Raw genomic sequence first — 14391 nt, forward strand, 5'->3', positions numbered from 1 at the left:
TAGCATTATTGTAATTGATATTCATATTGGTCATATATATGTTTCCACTTACCATTAACTATATCTAATGTATGTATTGACTACAAGATTTGTTTGGTTAACATCAAAAATATTTTATGAGAAGTCAGAATATATAGGCAAATTATTATTATTATTATTATTATTATTATTATTATTATTATTATTATTATTATTTGGTGATTTTTGAACATATAATTATTAATTTGTTGGTGAAAATGAATATTTTGGTGGTGCATGCGGCTTACATCATGTGCGTAGGTGGAGCATGCATCAGACAGTAATTCAATCAGAATTCGAATTGTTTAATATCAGACGGCTGGAATTTATTCGATATGATGATTATAATTATTATGATATTGGATTCTTGAAAAATAGAATCGTGATTGGGTGAAGTGCATCTCACTCGATTTCGGGATTTGCATCCCATTAATTCCCCTATTGACTCTTTTGTTTTAATGGAGTTATAATTAATATTTATTTATTTTGAAAATGTCTATAGATTTGAAACTGATATAGTAACTTATATGAATTGTTAATGACATTATGACAGCCTATAGCCATAAAATAAAATAAAATATAAATATGTGCTTACATTGATATAATATTATTTTATACACATTGTAAGTTTTTTTTTTTTGCATTTTTTTATTAAAAAAATAAAAAATTATATTATATATTTTTTTTAAAAAATAGCTACAATGTGTAAAAAAATAAAATTAACTAAATCCTATTTTTATTTTAAACATACAAATTAAATACATGAATTATATATATATATATATAGGGAGAGGTTCAAATAAGAACCACTAAATAAAATTAGAACATAGAACCATTTTAAACCATTCGATCATCAAGATTTACGGTGGATGCATCATCTTGGTGGATGAATGCAGATCCTGGGTTCAAATCCTGAAGGGAGCAAAAAATTTATTATTTTCGGATGCATTAAATTTAATAGCGAATGCATTAATTTATATATTAGATGCATTGATTTTAATGGTTCTTATGTTTTCACGATAAGTGTGTTCTCACTATAACCGCACCCTATATATATATATATATATATATTTTTTTTTTTTTCTTTATCATATTATGGCTAGCCGTCATATATGATATATCCAAACAACTTTTGCCAAATATTAATTTCTCTTTCTAATCAGTTTCATAAATCCAATATTTTTCGGCTCCTCCAACGTTGTTTGTTTTAACTTTCAGTGTCACAATATATAATGAGCTTAATCAGGGGCGGAGCCAGGATTTTTTTTGGGGGGGGCTGAACTGTTGCCGCCCCCGAAATTTTTTTTTGGGGGCATTCAATACATTTTAGACATTTTTTACTAAAATACAAATATAATCATAATAATAACAACATTTTTATAGATAATATAGTTCAAAACATTTACTAAATTTTTTTTTGGAGCATTCAATACATTTTAGACATTTTTTTACTAAAATACAAATATAATAATAATAATAACAACATTTTCATTTATAATATAGTTCAAAACATTTGCTAAATTTTTTTTTGGGGGCATTCAATACATTTTAGACATTTTTTACTAAAATACAAATATAATAATAATAATAATAACAACATTTTCATAGATAATATAGTTCAAAACATTTACTAAAAATTTTTTTGGGGGCATTCAATACATTTAGACATTTTTTACTAAAATACAAATATAATAATAATAATAATAACAACATTTTCATAGATAATATAGTTCAACATTTACTAAAAAAATTTTGGGGGCATTCAATACATTTTAGACATTTTTTACTAAAATACAAATATAATAATAATAATAACAACATTTTTAGACATATTATAATTTTTTTTTTCAAAATTTGGGGGGGCTCTAGCCCCCCCTGGCTCCGCCCCTGAGCTTAATTTTGATGAGATTCTCGAAATTGGTGATTACTGCAGAAAATGAGGAATATTTAACGTCAAAGAAAGTAAGTAATTAAGAAATAGGATTGATTAGTAGGTGATCAGCACGATTAAACCTTCTAGAGATAAAGTGTTTAATAAATTAATACAATAATGCAAAATTGTATTCTCGTATCTTGGAGTTGGGACTAACGTCTTCGTGGGTCTGCAAAATGACAACATGAAATTACTCTTCACTGTCATATTTTATTTATTAATTAATTTATTAATTTTAAATATATTTTTTATCCAGCTGGCAAATTTGCACTGACTACTAGAAGCATGAATTTTGAATTTTGTGGACTCTCGAATTTTTAATTAAAAAAGTCTTAAAATAAATTAATGAGAGTATATATGGCTCAAAAGTATGTACTAAAATTAAGCTGTTGGAAATAATATTGAGCCCATCCATTTGTTTCTAGAAATAGAAACAATTCAACGTTAACCTTTGAAAATGAGTTGATCATGCAAGAAATGAAAAGATATAATCGAATAAATATTTTCTACATGCAACTGGTCATTATATTAATAATTAAAACCTCATTGTGGTACCGAATAAAATAGATCCGAAACAATTATAAACTCACAACTTGAGCAAAAAGTGACAAGAAAAAGAGAATAAGCCAAAAATATATTAATAAGTTATTATGAACGATTAGACATATATATATATATATATATATATATATATATATATATATATATTGATGTGACGAAATATGAAATAAAAATCCATTTTTCATATAATTGATTTAACTTCATTTATTGATTCATTAGTTTCTAATTAAACAAAAGTATTGAGAAAGGATAAGGGGCAATGTCCAAGTTGGGTTAGGCATTGAAAACTGCAGCAAGAAAACTATTAGTAGTATTATAATTTACAATTGAAAATCCTCTCCAATTAAGATATTATTATTATTATAAGTGAAAAGCTACTTTTGATTGAAGAGCACTCTTTTTCGCAATTAAACTAAGCATTAGGTTAGAAATTTGTCTTGAAAAAAAAATCTTCAACACTAAAAAGCTACTGAATTAGTATTGGACAGAGAGTTTGCTTAGTGGTATTAATATAAATTATTTTTTGTGAGAGATAAGAATCCAATTAATTGTATTATGAAGCTCAAGTTGTTTGTGAACATAAGATAAGTCATTTGTTTGGTTAAGGGTAGTGGGGTTAAGTGCAATAGTGGGATTGAAATATTGCTATCCTTATCATACTCTAAAACTAAACAAATTTTGTATAATTGTGTCAAATAATGTGTTTATGCAATTGGAGGAAATAAACACAAATTGACTCTTCAATCAATTTGTGTGATGTAGACTGTGGGAGACTTATTTCCCCCATAAAATACGTTTGAACAAAAGCAACAAAAACATACTTCTATTGGAATATTTTGTCACTTCTTAGTGGACGTAAATCAACTGGCATTTCCATACGATTTTCTCTGTTCGGATTAGTTTGTTCACTTATATATGCTATTAGGGTTTTCAATCGCGCCAACCCACTCAATTTCAAGCCAGCTCTATCGAAATCGGACTATTTTGTTTTCGCCAATTGAAATCGGGTTAAAATATTTCGACCATAACTCTCATTTATTTTCAGTCTATTTCGGTCAGTCCTTTAGTTTTGGGCTATTTGACGTTCCCAGATGCTATATATGGAGCTAACATATTAAAAGAATTGGGCTTCAATTAGTTCGAAATGGGCCGAAATTTGATCCAAAGTCATATTAGCTCATGAAACTGGGCTGATTCACCTTTGTATAAACTTAACAAACCTTGAGCCCAGAGATGAAGTAAAAGTCCACACAATAAAGAACCTAACTACTGAATTAAAATGGGGTTACCGTATTAGCCTATAGCAGAGTTGTTAAATGTTTGAGACCAAATATTTCAAATTCGAGTTTTCAACTCGTAGGTGTTTGGTTTGGTGGTGGGATAGATAAGGTTAATAGAATTACAAGAGTGAATAAATAATTCACCCAACTTTTTGGGGTGATAAACAACCATTCATTTGGGTCATTAGATACAAGCCGAGTTATCAATCACGAGCTCAATCATGCAAACCAAACACTTGAATTATTTTATCAATCATGTTTTATCACTCAAACCAAACGGCTTCGTAAAGAATAAAGATGGTCAGATAAAATTCGAAAGGCCAATCATCTGTGGATAATTAGCTATCAAATTCCATGATGACAGATAATTGATAAACTAAGGTCAAGTTGGGCAAATATCCAAAGAAAAATGTCACATTGTGTGGTAAATTCCAATTCTTTTTTGATTTGCATTGAATATATCGCATGATAAATCTTTCGACAAAATGCATGCAGCCAAATGGAGATATTATCAAGGCTCTCCACATTAAGCCCCAAGAGAATATTCCAAAACACAGAAATAAACCTCAGCAAAAACAAACATTTATACTAAAAAACAGTCTCATGTCCATGACCTCCTACATTGTAACTCTTTCAGCAGGAGTATCTACAGATATATTCATTGTAACTGAAAAGGATGTTTATTAACATATTAATTAACAAATCTCATATATATTTTCTGAAATGATATATATATATATATATATATATATATATATATATATGTATTAAACTATTAATGTCATCAAACAAGTTTACAAAGATGGAGAGATACAATTACTGGATTATAGGATTCCATGCACAGCAGAATCCCCCACAGATGCTAATCATCTCTCTTTTTCTCAAAGTCATGCAGTTGGAATTAAACCACATAAAATACATTGGAATATCATGAAAACTGAAAGAAATTATGTAATCTACTACTGTATGGTGACATATATCAAAATTTTTAGAAAGGAGCATAAGTGTACCCGGCAGGTGGGACTCCCGATCCGTTTACTGGTGGCATTCCATAAGGCATCTTGGGCTGCATACCCGGACCATAATACCCGGCCGTGCCAATCTTAGCGAAACTGGTTTGGCCTTGCATGCCTTCTCTGGAGTATTGTTGCCATACCATCTGCTCCTGCGTGAGCAGACCCTGCTTCTTCTCCATATCAGCCATCTGCACGTACGCAGGGGGTTGAATACTCAATGATGCAGCAAACGGGTCTTGTCCAAATGTCTGGACCGTTCCATCAGGTGCGGGGAGTGCTAGTACGGGAGTTTTGCTTGTCCCAGAACCGGGCAATGCTACGCTGCTGGCACTGCCACCACTCATCTTGGTAGTGCTTGTATGATGTTGAACCATCCCCTGATCATACATGCCATCCAAGAGTAATGAATCCATTCCACCACCCATTGCAGCCTTTTGATTGGACAAATGGCTAGCGGACTCGACCAGAGCCAGCTCCCAATCAGCCTTCCCGGCCTCAGCAGCTGGATTCTGCCACGCAGAACTCATCTCTGCCTCTCCATTCGATGGGAAAGCCTCCCACGAGCCATTCCCGTTGTTTGCAACAGGTCCAGCAAACAATGCCAGTGCTAGCTTGTTGCCTTGATCATCTGCAGTCACTTCCCTCAAATCTACCAAATCTGCAGCCGCCTGAACTGCAGGCTTAGGAGGCTCGGGCTCAGCTGGCACTGGGGGGGTTATGTTCTCAGGAGGTGGCAGTGCTTTAACCTCATTCATATCCTGCACTTGCTCCTCCTGTGGCTTTGCCTGACTCTCAACCTTCCTCTCAGGACTCTTCACTGCCTTTGCCCTATCCCTCACAAACTCGTCCAAAGTCTCGAGTAATTTGTCAGTTATTTTTTGCACTTCTGGATACTCTGAGGATCGTGCCACACCAATATCCTTGCACCAGTTATAGAATCCAATCAGTTCGTCAATCTGCTTTGCAGAGCTCGCGTATGCATCAAAGGCCTTTATACAATCTTGATGCTCCATATCAAAGAACTTATCCAGAAGCACTGCCAAAACCTCACACACATCAGCATACAGCTTGAAACTCTCCTTCACTATGGCGTACAGAGCCACCAAAATCATTCGCTCGTTCTTTGCCAATCCCGTGGGACGACAAGCCAAAAACCGATCCAACAGCCTCTGCATATGGCCCATCTTCCCAAAAATCTTCTCCAGTGCCATTTCCCTCAATGGAGTAGCATCTTTCTTGTCATTTGTCGACTCTATTACATCACCCGATGACCTTGATCTGCGCATTCCATTATTTGGCTCATCACGGTATCCATTGACATCATGATCATAACCCCTGTTTGATCCAGGAGGAGAACGATAACCAGGTCTATCATCCCTACCATAATCATAATCACGGCCCCTGCTGCTCGATTCAGGAGGCGAACGATAATTAGATCTGCCATCTCGACCCCCAAATCTGTCGACCTCACCTCCCTTCCCACCCTGCTTCCGCTCATAAGCCATCAACTCAAGCTTCTGATCCAAGTAGAGAGCATACGTCCTAACAAAAGCCGAATGATCCCATGAATTCGAATGAGCCTCGTCGCGAAAATCCGACAAATTCAACAGCCTCGTTCCCCTCCTAGTAGCATACATCAGCTCCTGCTGGAAAACAACATCCCCCTCATTGAGCAAACGGTGAATGAGCACCAAACACTTGAGGGCAACAATCCAATCACGTGTCTTCCCCAATCTCTTCGACACTAAGACAACACAAGCGCTCACGTATCCATGAGAATACGTCGTCAATTGCAGTATTTCCCTTATATACTTCTCGGACGCGGGGTCGTTGTCGTGGCCAGTCGCCTTGACGACGGCGACCTCCAGCTCCGGCGCCAAATTGCTAGCAACTTTAGCGATTCCGATGCTCGTCTGATCCTTCACCGCCCCGATCGCCTTCCGCAGCGTGCTTGGAGCCATGGATTCAATTCGATCCCCCCTAGATAACTACACAACTAATTCCAGAAACCAAATCACTCGTTGTTTGCGCACCGTTGTCCAATTTTTCACATCATCTAAACTAATTCCAAACACAAATCATCTCAAACAAACTAATTCTAATGAAAGAAATGCTACTTCAAAAACAGTCAAACGAACAAAACAGAAATGAAGCAGTAATGGATTTATTTACCTGAACAAAGCAAGCACTTCGATCCGCGCAGAAGCAATGCGATACGATATGAATGCACCGACAGATCTAGAAAAAATTACTATAGGAAGTTGGAATTCGATTTGACGGGAAAATTCCTCTCTCTAATAACTAGATACGCGCTGCGAGGTTTGGAGAGAGAGAGAGAAGGGTAAAGTTGAAGTAAACGATGGTAAACAACAATGTTACACGAGGAAATTTGGAAGATTGTGAGCCGTCTGATTTGATCAAAAAGGCCCAATTTCACAAAGTTTTCCTTGTGTTTTTTCTTGTTTGGACATAAATAAAACTACACAACAGAGTGAGTGGAGTCTGACTCAATTCTACTTGACTTAAAAAATTCTGTCAAATAAAAAAATTATAAAAATATAATTTCATATTCTGTGTGACTTTCTATATAGTAGTATATGAAATTTGAGTGCATGACTATAGTATTTTTTTTTTGGGCAAGCAAGACTACTTTACAACTGTCACGCGCAATTTATTTTTTGAGCAAAGTCAAAGTGGTATATTTCGGGCCGTGCTATAAATTCAGCCCAAAACCTTTGATAGCGATTTTTGGGCCGATTATACTTTATATTTTGTAAATGAATTTGGATATAGTTTTTCGGTTAGAGTGAAAATGTCACAATATTGTGAGTTCGGATACTCTATTGTATGATTGTGTAATATTTTTTGGTTTATTTATAAATGAGTGATGCGTGTCAATGGAAAGAATTTGTATTTATGAAAATAATTAATAAGAATTTCCGTAAGCAACTGATTCAAATAAATTCATCATTAGATAGCAATACTTGTTAATCTATCAGATTCACTTAAAGCAACTGATTCAAATAAATTCAGAATGGCAGGTAACAAACAAGCTTGAACATAAAAAAATTTAAAAGACTCCAGTCCAGATTGCTAAAAAGTGAAGTAAAACAAGGGGCTGAAGTATCCCCTAGTAAAGAAGCAACACAATGAGAATAAAAGCAATTCACAGAGTTAGTAACTAATGCCTCTAGGGGGCGTTTAGTTTTGACAATTAGCCTAGATAGATAAAAATAGAATATGATAGATTGAAACTTTGGATATCCCTCCATACTTTCTATCATTTGAGGATAAAAATGCAATCATGTATCTTATCAATAAGGAAAAGGAAACACCACCCTAGTCTATGCGAGAAACTAACTAAATAATAAAATTGACTATGTTCTTGAGGAAGGAGCTCTTTTCCGGTTAGTGTACCACTCGGTGACTTGGTCAAAACTTGGTTTCGAACACAACCAATGATAAAGTACTTGTTGCAGCATATGATGAGTAGGAATAGCAGTCACCCAGTTTCCTACCTAATCAAATTGTTCGAGCTTTGGATCGGCTGGATTTATCTGAAACTCATGCATATGAAAATAACAAGATTCGTGCCGAAAAGAAGTGACTCAAGATTCGCAGAACGGAGATTCGCAGAACGGGGGAGTATTAGATTTTGGGAATGACTCGAGATAAAGCAACCAACAACACACACATATACGTTTGGTATGTGTTTCTTACTTCTACTCATTTTGTAATAACAAGAACAAAATGAATATTTAAAGACTTTTTCTTTTCAAAGGTGCTTGACTAGTTAAGGAGATAACTTTTTTTTTACTATGAGTGTGTTCTCTTTGGTTGTAAATTTATCATGGGAAAATGAAGGATAAACAAAATTTCATCATTTAAATCTTTTCTTTCTTTTCCCACATATTCTACTTGACCCTTACCCATTCCTCATTTACACTACAAAGAAGGGATAATATTATCCCTCCAAAAATGGTGTGATAATATTATCCTTCCTTTGTAGTGTAAATGAGGAATTAGTAAGAGCTAAGTAGAAAATGTGGAAAAATAAATGAAGGATTTAAAGGGTGAAATTTTGTTTATCCTTCATTTTCCCATGATAAATTTACAATCAAAGAGAACGCACCTATAACACATATATTTTCTATATTTTGAGTTTGAAATTTCGAAAAGATAAACGATTTAATTTGATGGGTCCTTTTGTACAATAATTCACACCAAATATAAATAATTTGGTATGCATGCTTTAATTTAGTGATCAATGATTAAAGTAATCGAATTTACTATCATACTATCTTTAAATTTATTTATTTGTTTGAATCACGAGATCGTAAATCACTAGGATCATGTTGGCAGATCCAGGGAGCTAGGGGGTTGAATCACGAAATATGTATTTATATGCTTTCAATGTATCGATTGTTGAATTAATGTAATTGTTGCGACGGAATAGGATTATAGAGCAATAAACGAAATAGAAACGTAAAGAAGACACAGAGTTATGTGGTTCACAAAAAATGGCTACATTCACGGGCAGAGAGGAGAACGGATTTTATTATGCGGACTAGATTACAGACTACAGATCTCAAAGACCATAACAACATTAATTAATCTAAATAACTATACTAAGTGACTGAGTTCTAATGTCAAATCCATTAGAAAATCTACTATGAAATGAACTATTTAGAATGCTAAACAAAATTATTTCGGAGACGAGAGCCCCCGATACCCTGTGCAGATACTTTCTGACAACATGTATAGACTTCATCACAAATTCGACTCCCTAACGATAAATCCTGGATCCGACCTCGATCGGGATGGGACAAAAGGTCATGAGATTCACATGGTGCAGTCCCATGGAACTCCACCAATGTTGGTATAGAATGCATTATATTGCTTGATCAATATCTACAAATGTCATCCCTCTAAAAAATATATATAACACTAGACCATCTAATAAACATGTGCAGAAATAGAAGATAGAACGAACTATCCTCATGGACTGAAAATACATATTCAAAGATTGAAAAATATAACAGCATTGTGCAAGTGAAACATCAAGATTGAAGATTAGTCAACACAGTATTAATTATACAGAAACCCCCTCAAAAAATAATAAAATAATAATATTACACAATCAAAAAGATTGGAAATGATGAAATTATACTGCAGGAATACATTGTGTGTTCCCTCTTCTTAATTAATTTGTTCCAAGAAACCTATATTTTTGTTTCAACTCATGCATTAATAACTCTAGCTGCCATTCCTTTGTATCTCCACACGTCGGACTGATTCAACAAACGTCCTGCCAGATCATCATGTGATGTATTTATTAAAATATTCTTTAAGAAATTAAATATATAAATTAAACATACATACATATATATATAGGGTAGAGAAAAGTTCTATTGAGAGAGACAAATATTTAAAGAAGTGAGAAATAATCTCATCCATTGATCTGCATCAAACGATCCAGAATTAAGAATAAATCTCATGTCCAGATTTTGATGAACATATCAATAATTATGATGAAATGTCAGTAATTTTTTATGAACGGATATATTTGTTGAAAAGATGTAGGATTTGTTTAAAAATTCGCACTTCAGGATTCGATCCCCAAATATTCAATAAAATTATTGTTATGTTTATAAAAAACTATTGATATGTTCAACGTTCCTAACTTTAAAAAAAAAAAAAAAATCTCCATAAAACCTCACCCTATATATATATATATACAAGTCTTATAATACTTACTCCCAAGGAACATCTCCTGCAAGCATCCAGTCTCCTTCTTTGTCTTGATACAAGATGGTGTAGTTGCCGCCAGATCTATTGTCGTTTTCAATGTCTGCACCCACAAATCAACCAAGAATATTCCATAAATATTAAGGATAATCCTATACAATTGAAGAAATTAAATTTTACGAATGCTTGGCTAGAATTAGAATCATGTGAGAATGACCTTTTAAGTGACAAGTAAGCTTGAACTAATATGTATAATTAAACAATGAAGATTAATTTATAATAAGCATTTTCAGCTTTATAATCAAGAGTTTTTAATTACTCCTAATTAGTATAATTTTAATTGTTCAAAAAAATGAGATTTTAAAGATACAAAATGAAAAACACACACACACACACAATTTCATGAACAACAAAATACATATTCTCCCTTCGTCCATCAAGAGTGTGGTGTGATTGGAGGGCACGAGCTTTAATAAACAATTGAAAGATGGTGTCTATTAGGGATGGCAAAGGGCCGGATCTGGACCGGGTCTGGCCAATACCAGATCCAGATCCGTTTTCATATACCAGATCCAGATCTGTGGATCTGAAAATTTTGGATCCAGATCCAGATCCGTCAGATCTGCGGGTTCACAGGTCCAGATCCATGGATCTACTATTTTAAAATTAAATTAAAAAAATTCACAAAATCAAAAACATCTAATTTTCATCATGAAAAATATAACACAAAATACTTTTATCTAATTACTTTTAGTTTTTATTCTTTTGAATATAATTTATTTATTATTTTTAATTTAGTTAATATTATTAGTAAACTAAATATAAAATATAAAAAATATATATATAATAAAACGGATTCACGGGTCGGATCTGGGCCGGATCCGGATCTAAAATTTCAAGATCCAGATCCAGATCCGTTTTCAAAACTGAGATCCAGATCCAGATCTGTCGGGTCCAAAAAATTGAGATCCAGATCCGTAAAAATGGATCTGGATCCACGGATCTGGACCGGGTCCAAGATTCACTGCCATCCCTAGTGTCTATAAAGTGAGAAAAGCTAGGGATCTGTTAAAATGGATTTGTTGGGTTCTGAAGTGTGTTTTTTGTAGACGGGTCAAAATGACAAAAAAAAAAAATCATGGACTGATGATTGGAGCCCAAAGTTTTTTTAGGTCTCATAACTTTGACTGTTTTGCAAATGTAGGACAAATTTTTTTGGCTTGCAATTGTAGGACAAATTTTTAAAAATTGAGCATAAGTAGGACAAAGTGAGCCCGAAAAATCAATTTGTCCTGCAATTACAAGCCCAAAATTTTTTGTCCTACATTTTCAAAATGACCAAAGTTACCGTCCTAAAACAAGAGATAGACAAACGATTTTTTTTTTAAATTAATCTTTAAATAAATATAACTTTTACATTTCAAATCAAATATTTACATAAAATATATAAAATTAAAGCTCTTATTGTGATCTTTAATTTGATATGCATATTAAATATTTTGAGTAGCAATTTTGGAGTGGCAAGATATTAATTTTTTCGCCACGCAAGAAAATAAAATATAGGGGAAGAAAAAAGGAAACAAAATAACCCTTAAAAAGACAAGATTTCAAATTGAGTGGGAAATTTGGAGTTATAATAAAATTCAAGGTTTATTTATAAACTATATTTTTATTTTTTTATTTTTTAATTATTTTATTTTATTTCTTTCTAAAATTATAAAATTCGACTAATTATAAAATATGTAATATGCATATCAAATTAAAGATCACAATAAGAGCTTTAATTTGACATATTTTATGTAAATATTTGATTTGAATTGTAAAAGTTATATTTATTTAAAGATTAAATTTTTTAAAAAATTCTATCTTCTCTCTCGTTTTTTTGGGCCCGTAACTTTGGTCATTTTGCAAATATAGGATATGAATTTTTGGGCTTGCAATTGCAGGACAAATTGATTTTTCGAGCTCAATTTGTCCTACCTTATGCTCAATTTTTGAAAATTTGTCCTACAATTACAAGTCCGAAAATATTTGTCCTATATTTGCAAAATAGTCAAAATTATGGGTCTAAAAAAACTTTGCGCTCCTGATGATTGAGTATCTTAAACCGTGTGAACAATAATTCTAAAAAGCTGCACTTTTTACAGACAGATAGAGTATTAAAATACATAATTCCAAAGGTTTCAAATGCACAAGTACAATTTCACAAACAACAACACAAAAGGCATGAAAGACAAATAATTGAATGTGAAATAATTTTGAGATGGGATATCCAAACAGTGAAAATCATGGATTTAACATGTTCTTAATTATTCTCACTTATAAGTGTGTGATTCTCACTATGTCCCAAGGTAGTCAATCCTATATATACATAGGGAAAAGACTCATACTATAATTGTGACCGTTGCAGTAACTTATACCTTCAGTGCAGTAAATTATACGCGTTCGACGCAGTAAATTGTAAATTATACTTACATTTCGCAAACATGTTGATCAAGGAATGTGTCAAAGCTTGGTAAGAATGATAAACCCTGAGATTAATCTTCCTCCCAATGGGCACTCCCTCCATCTTCACCTTCACATAAGTGGAGTTTCTAACCGGCGCCGCCACCGCCCCCACTCCACCTCCACCGCGACGGTGGTGGTGGTGGTGGCGGTGGAGCAACTCCCTCCTCAACGAACTGATCGGCGGCCACCCCACCGTTTCTTCATCTCCATCACTTTCCCTGTCCAAACACACACACACACATATAAATCAAAAATATCATCGAAAAAAAAAGGTAGCAAGATTGATCTAAGGAATCTTACTCGTCGTCTACGTGAAGATTCCTCCATTTCCGACCTTCATCATCTCCTCCATTGGGCTGGCCACTCCATAGCAGCAGCGACAAACTCTTGCTGTCTATTTCTTCCTCATCACTCAAATTTCGACGAATATTACATGAATAATCACCCTTTTTTCCCTTTTCGATTTCCATTTCATTGCTGCAAGAATTGAGGTCGAGCCCTTTCATCAGCATCCGAGAGTGATGATCGGGGAGAGCAAGCCCTAGCTCAAGCTCCATCGATCGATCTCGAATATGGAAGGAAATCAAATTGATGAATTTAAGACTTCAACTTCCGAGGTTGCTTAGGTTGTAAAAGAAAGTGTGTAGCTTTAGTTTGAAGTATATGTTGAATGTGTGCGTTGGAAGTGATATATAATTAGGTAGGAGCCAGTGGGATTAATTTTTAAAATAAAACTAAAATAATATTCCAATTTTTTTTTTTATTGAGATCTTATAAGTGTACTTACGTGTATCTTCAAAATTTGGATTAATTGTAATTTATGTCCCGATTTCACAATTTTTAAAATTTATTACTCCCTCTGTCTCGCGAAGCTTGAGCAATATTTATTTTTGGGTTGTCCCACGAAGCTTGAGCAGTTTCATTATATGATAAAAGTTTTTCATTTTATTCACATTTTCACTTTTTCACCAACCACACTCAACGCACAAGATACTAGCTTCTTAAAATCTGTGCCGAAAAGAAATTGCTCAAGCTTCGCGGGACGGAGGGAGTACAACTTTTATAAAATATACTACTTTCTTTGTCCCACTAAAGATGAAGCTTTTTCATAAAAGACAATATTTATCTCTTGAAAATTTATGGGTCCCACCACTTTTATCCAATTTACACATTATCTTTAATCTTTGTGCCGAAAAAAGTGAGTCGCGTTTAGTGGAACGAATGGAATATTAATTTTATCTATGGTCTTTTAAAATATTTCAAATCTATCACTGATCTGAATTTTCGACGCTAGATAGGTGACATGTCAGACTGGAGAAACACTAGA

The 14391-nt window shown here is 33.6% G+C and overlaps 2 protein-coding genes across 5 annotated transcripts; both read right to left on the reverse strand.

The window, feature by feature from the left end:
• Positions 1 to 4545: 4545 nt before the first annotated feature.
• On the reverse strand, positions 4546 to 7312 carry LOC130995263 (probable clathrin assembly protein At4g32285). Of its 4 annotated transcripts, none has more exons than XM_057920490.1 (2): positions 6981 to 7312; positions 4546 to 6804 (listed from the first exon to the last, which is right to left on the reverse strand). In XM_057920490.1, exon 2 carries the CDS (start codon positions 6767 to 6769, stop codon positions 4781 to 4783), a length of 1989 nt encoding a protein of 662 aa, XP_057776473.1. In that variant the 5' UTR covers positions 6770 to 6804; positions 6981 to 7312; the 3' UTR covers positions 4546 to 4780. The 4 variants fall into 4 exon arrangements, with proteins under 4 accessions (XP_057776473.1, XP_057776476.1, XP_057776474.1 ...); XM_057920493.1 differs by having other exon boundaries at positions 4546 to 6796; positions 6981 to 7250; XM_057920491.1 differs by having other exon boundaries at positions 4546 to 6864; positions 6981 to 7212.
• A 2540-nt stretch (positions 7313 to 9852) lies between these two features.
• LOC130995264 (auxin-responsive protein IAA29-like) lies at positions 9853 to 13849 on the reverse strand. The gene is made up of 4 exons (XM_057920495.1): positions 13365 to 13849; positions 13032 to 13282; positions 10566 to 10659; positions 9853 to 10116 (listed from the first exon to the last, which is right to left on the reverse strand). Exons 1-4 carry the CDS (start codon positions 13619 to 13621, stop codon positions 10065 to 10067), a joined length of 654 nt encoding a protein of 217 aa, XP_057776478.1. The 5' UTR covers positions 13622 to 13849; the 3' UTR covers positions 9853 to 10064.
• Positions 13850 to 14391: the final 542 nt, after the last annotated feature.

Source organism: Salvia miltiorrhiza, chromosome 7 (assembly GCF_028751815.1).
Source record: "Salvia miltiorrhiza cultivar Shanhuang (shh) chromosome 7, IMPLAD_Smil_shh, whole genome shotgun sequence".
NCBI lineage: Eukaryota > Viridiplantae > Streptophyta > Magnoliopsida > Lamiales > Lamiaceae > Salvia > Salvia miltiorrhiza.

Excerpts from the sequence above, each read along its gene's own strand:
- LOC130995263 (XM_057920490.1), bottom strand. The coding sequence starts at position 6,769 with ATGGCTCCAAGCACGCTGCGGAAGGCGATCGGGGCGGTGAAGGATCAG.
- LOC130995264 (XM_057920495.1), bottom strand. The coding sequence starts at position 13,621 with ATGGAGCTTGAGCTAGGGCTTGCTCTCCCCGATCATCACTCTCGGATG. Across the intron at positions 13,283-13,364 it reads AATCTTCACGTAGACGACGA|GGAAAGTGATGGAGATGAAG; the intron begins GTAAGATTCCTT and ends GTGTTTGGACAG. Across the intron at positions 10,117-10,565 it reads GCAGGAGATGTTCCTTGGGA|GACGTTTGTTGAATCAGTCC; the intron begins GTAAGTATTATA and ends ATGATCTGGCAG.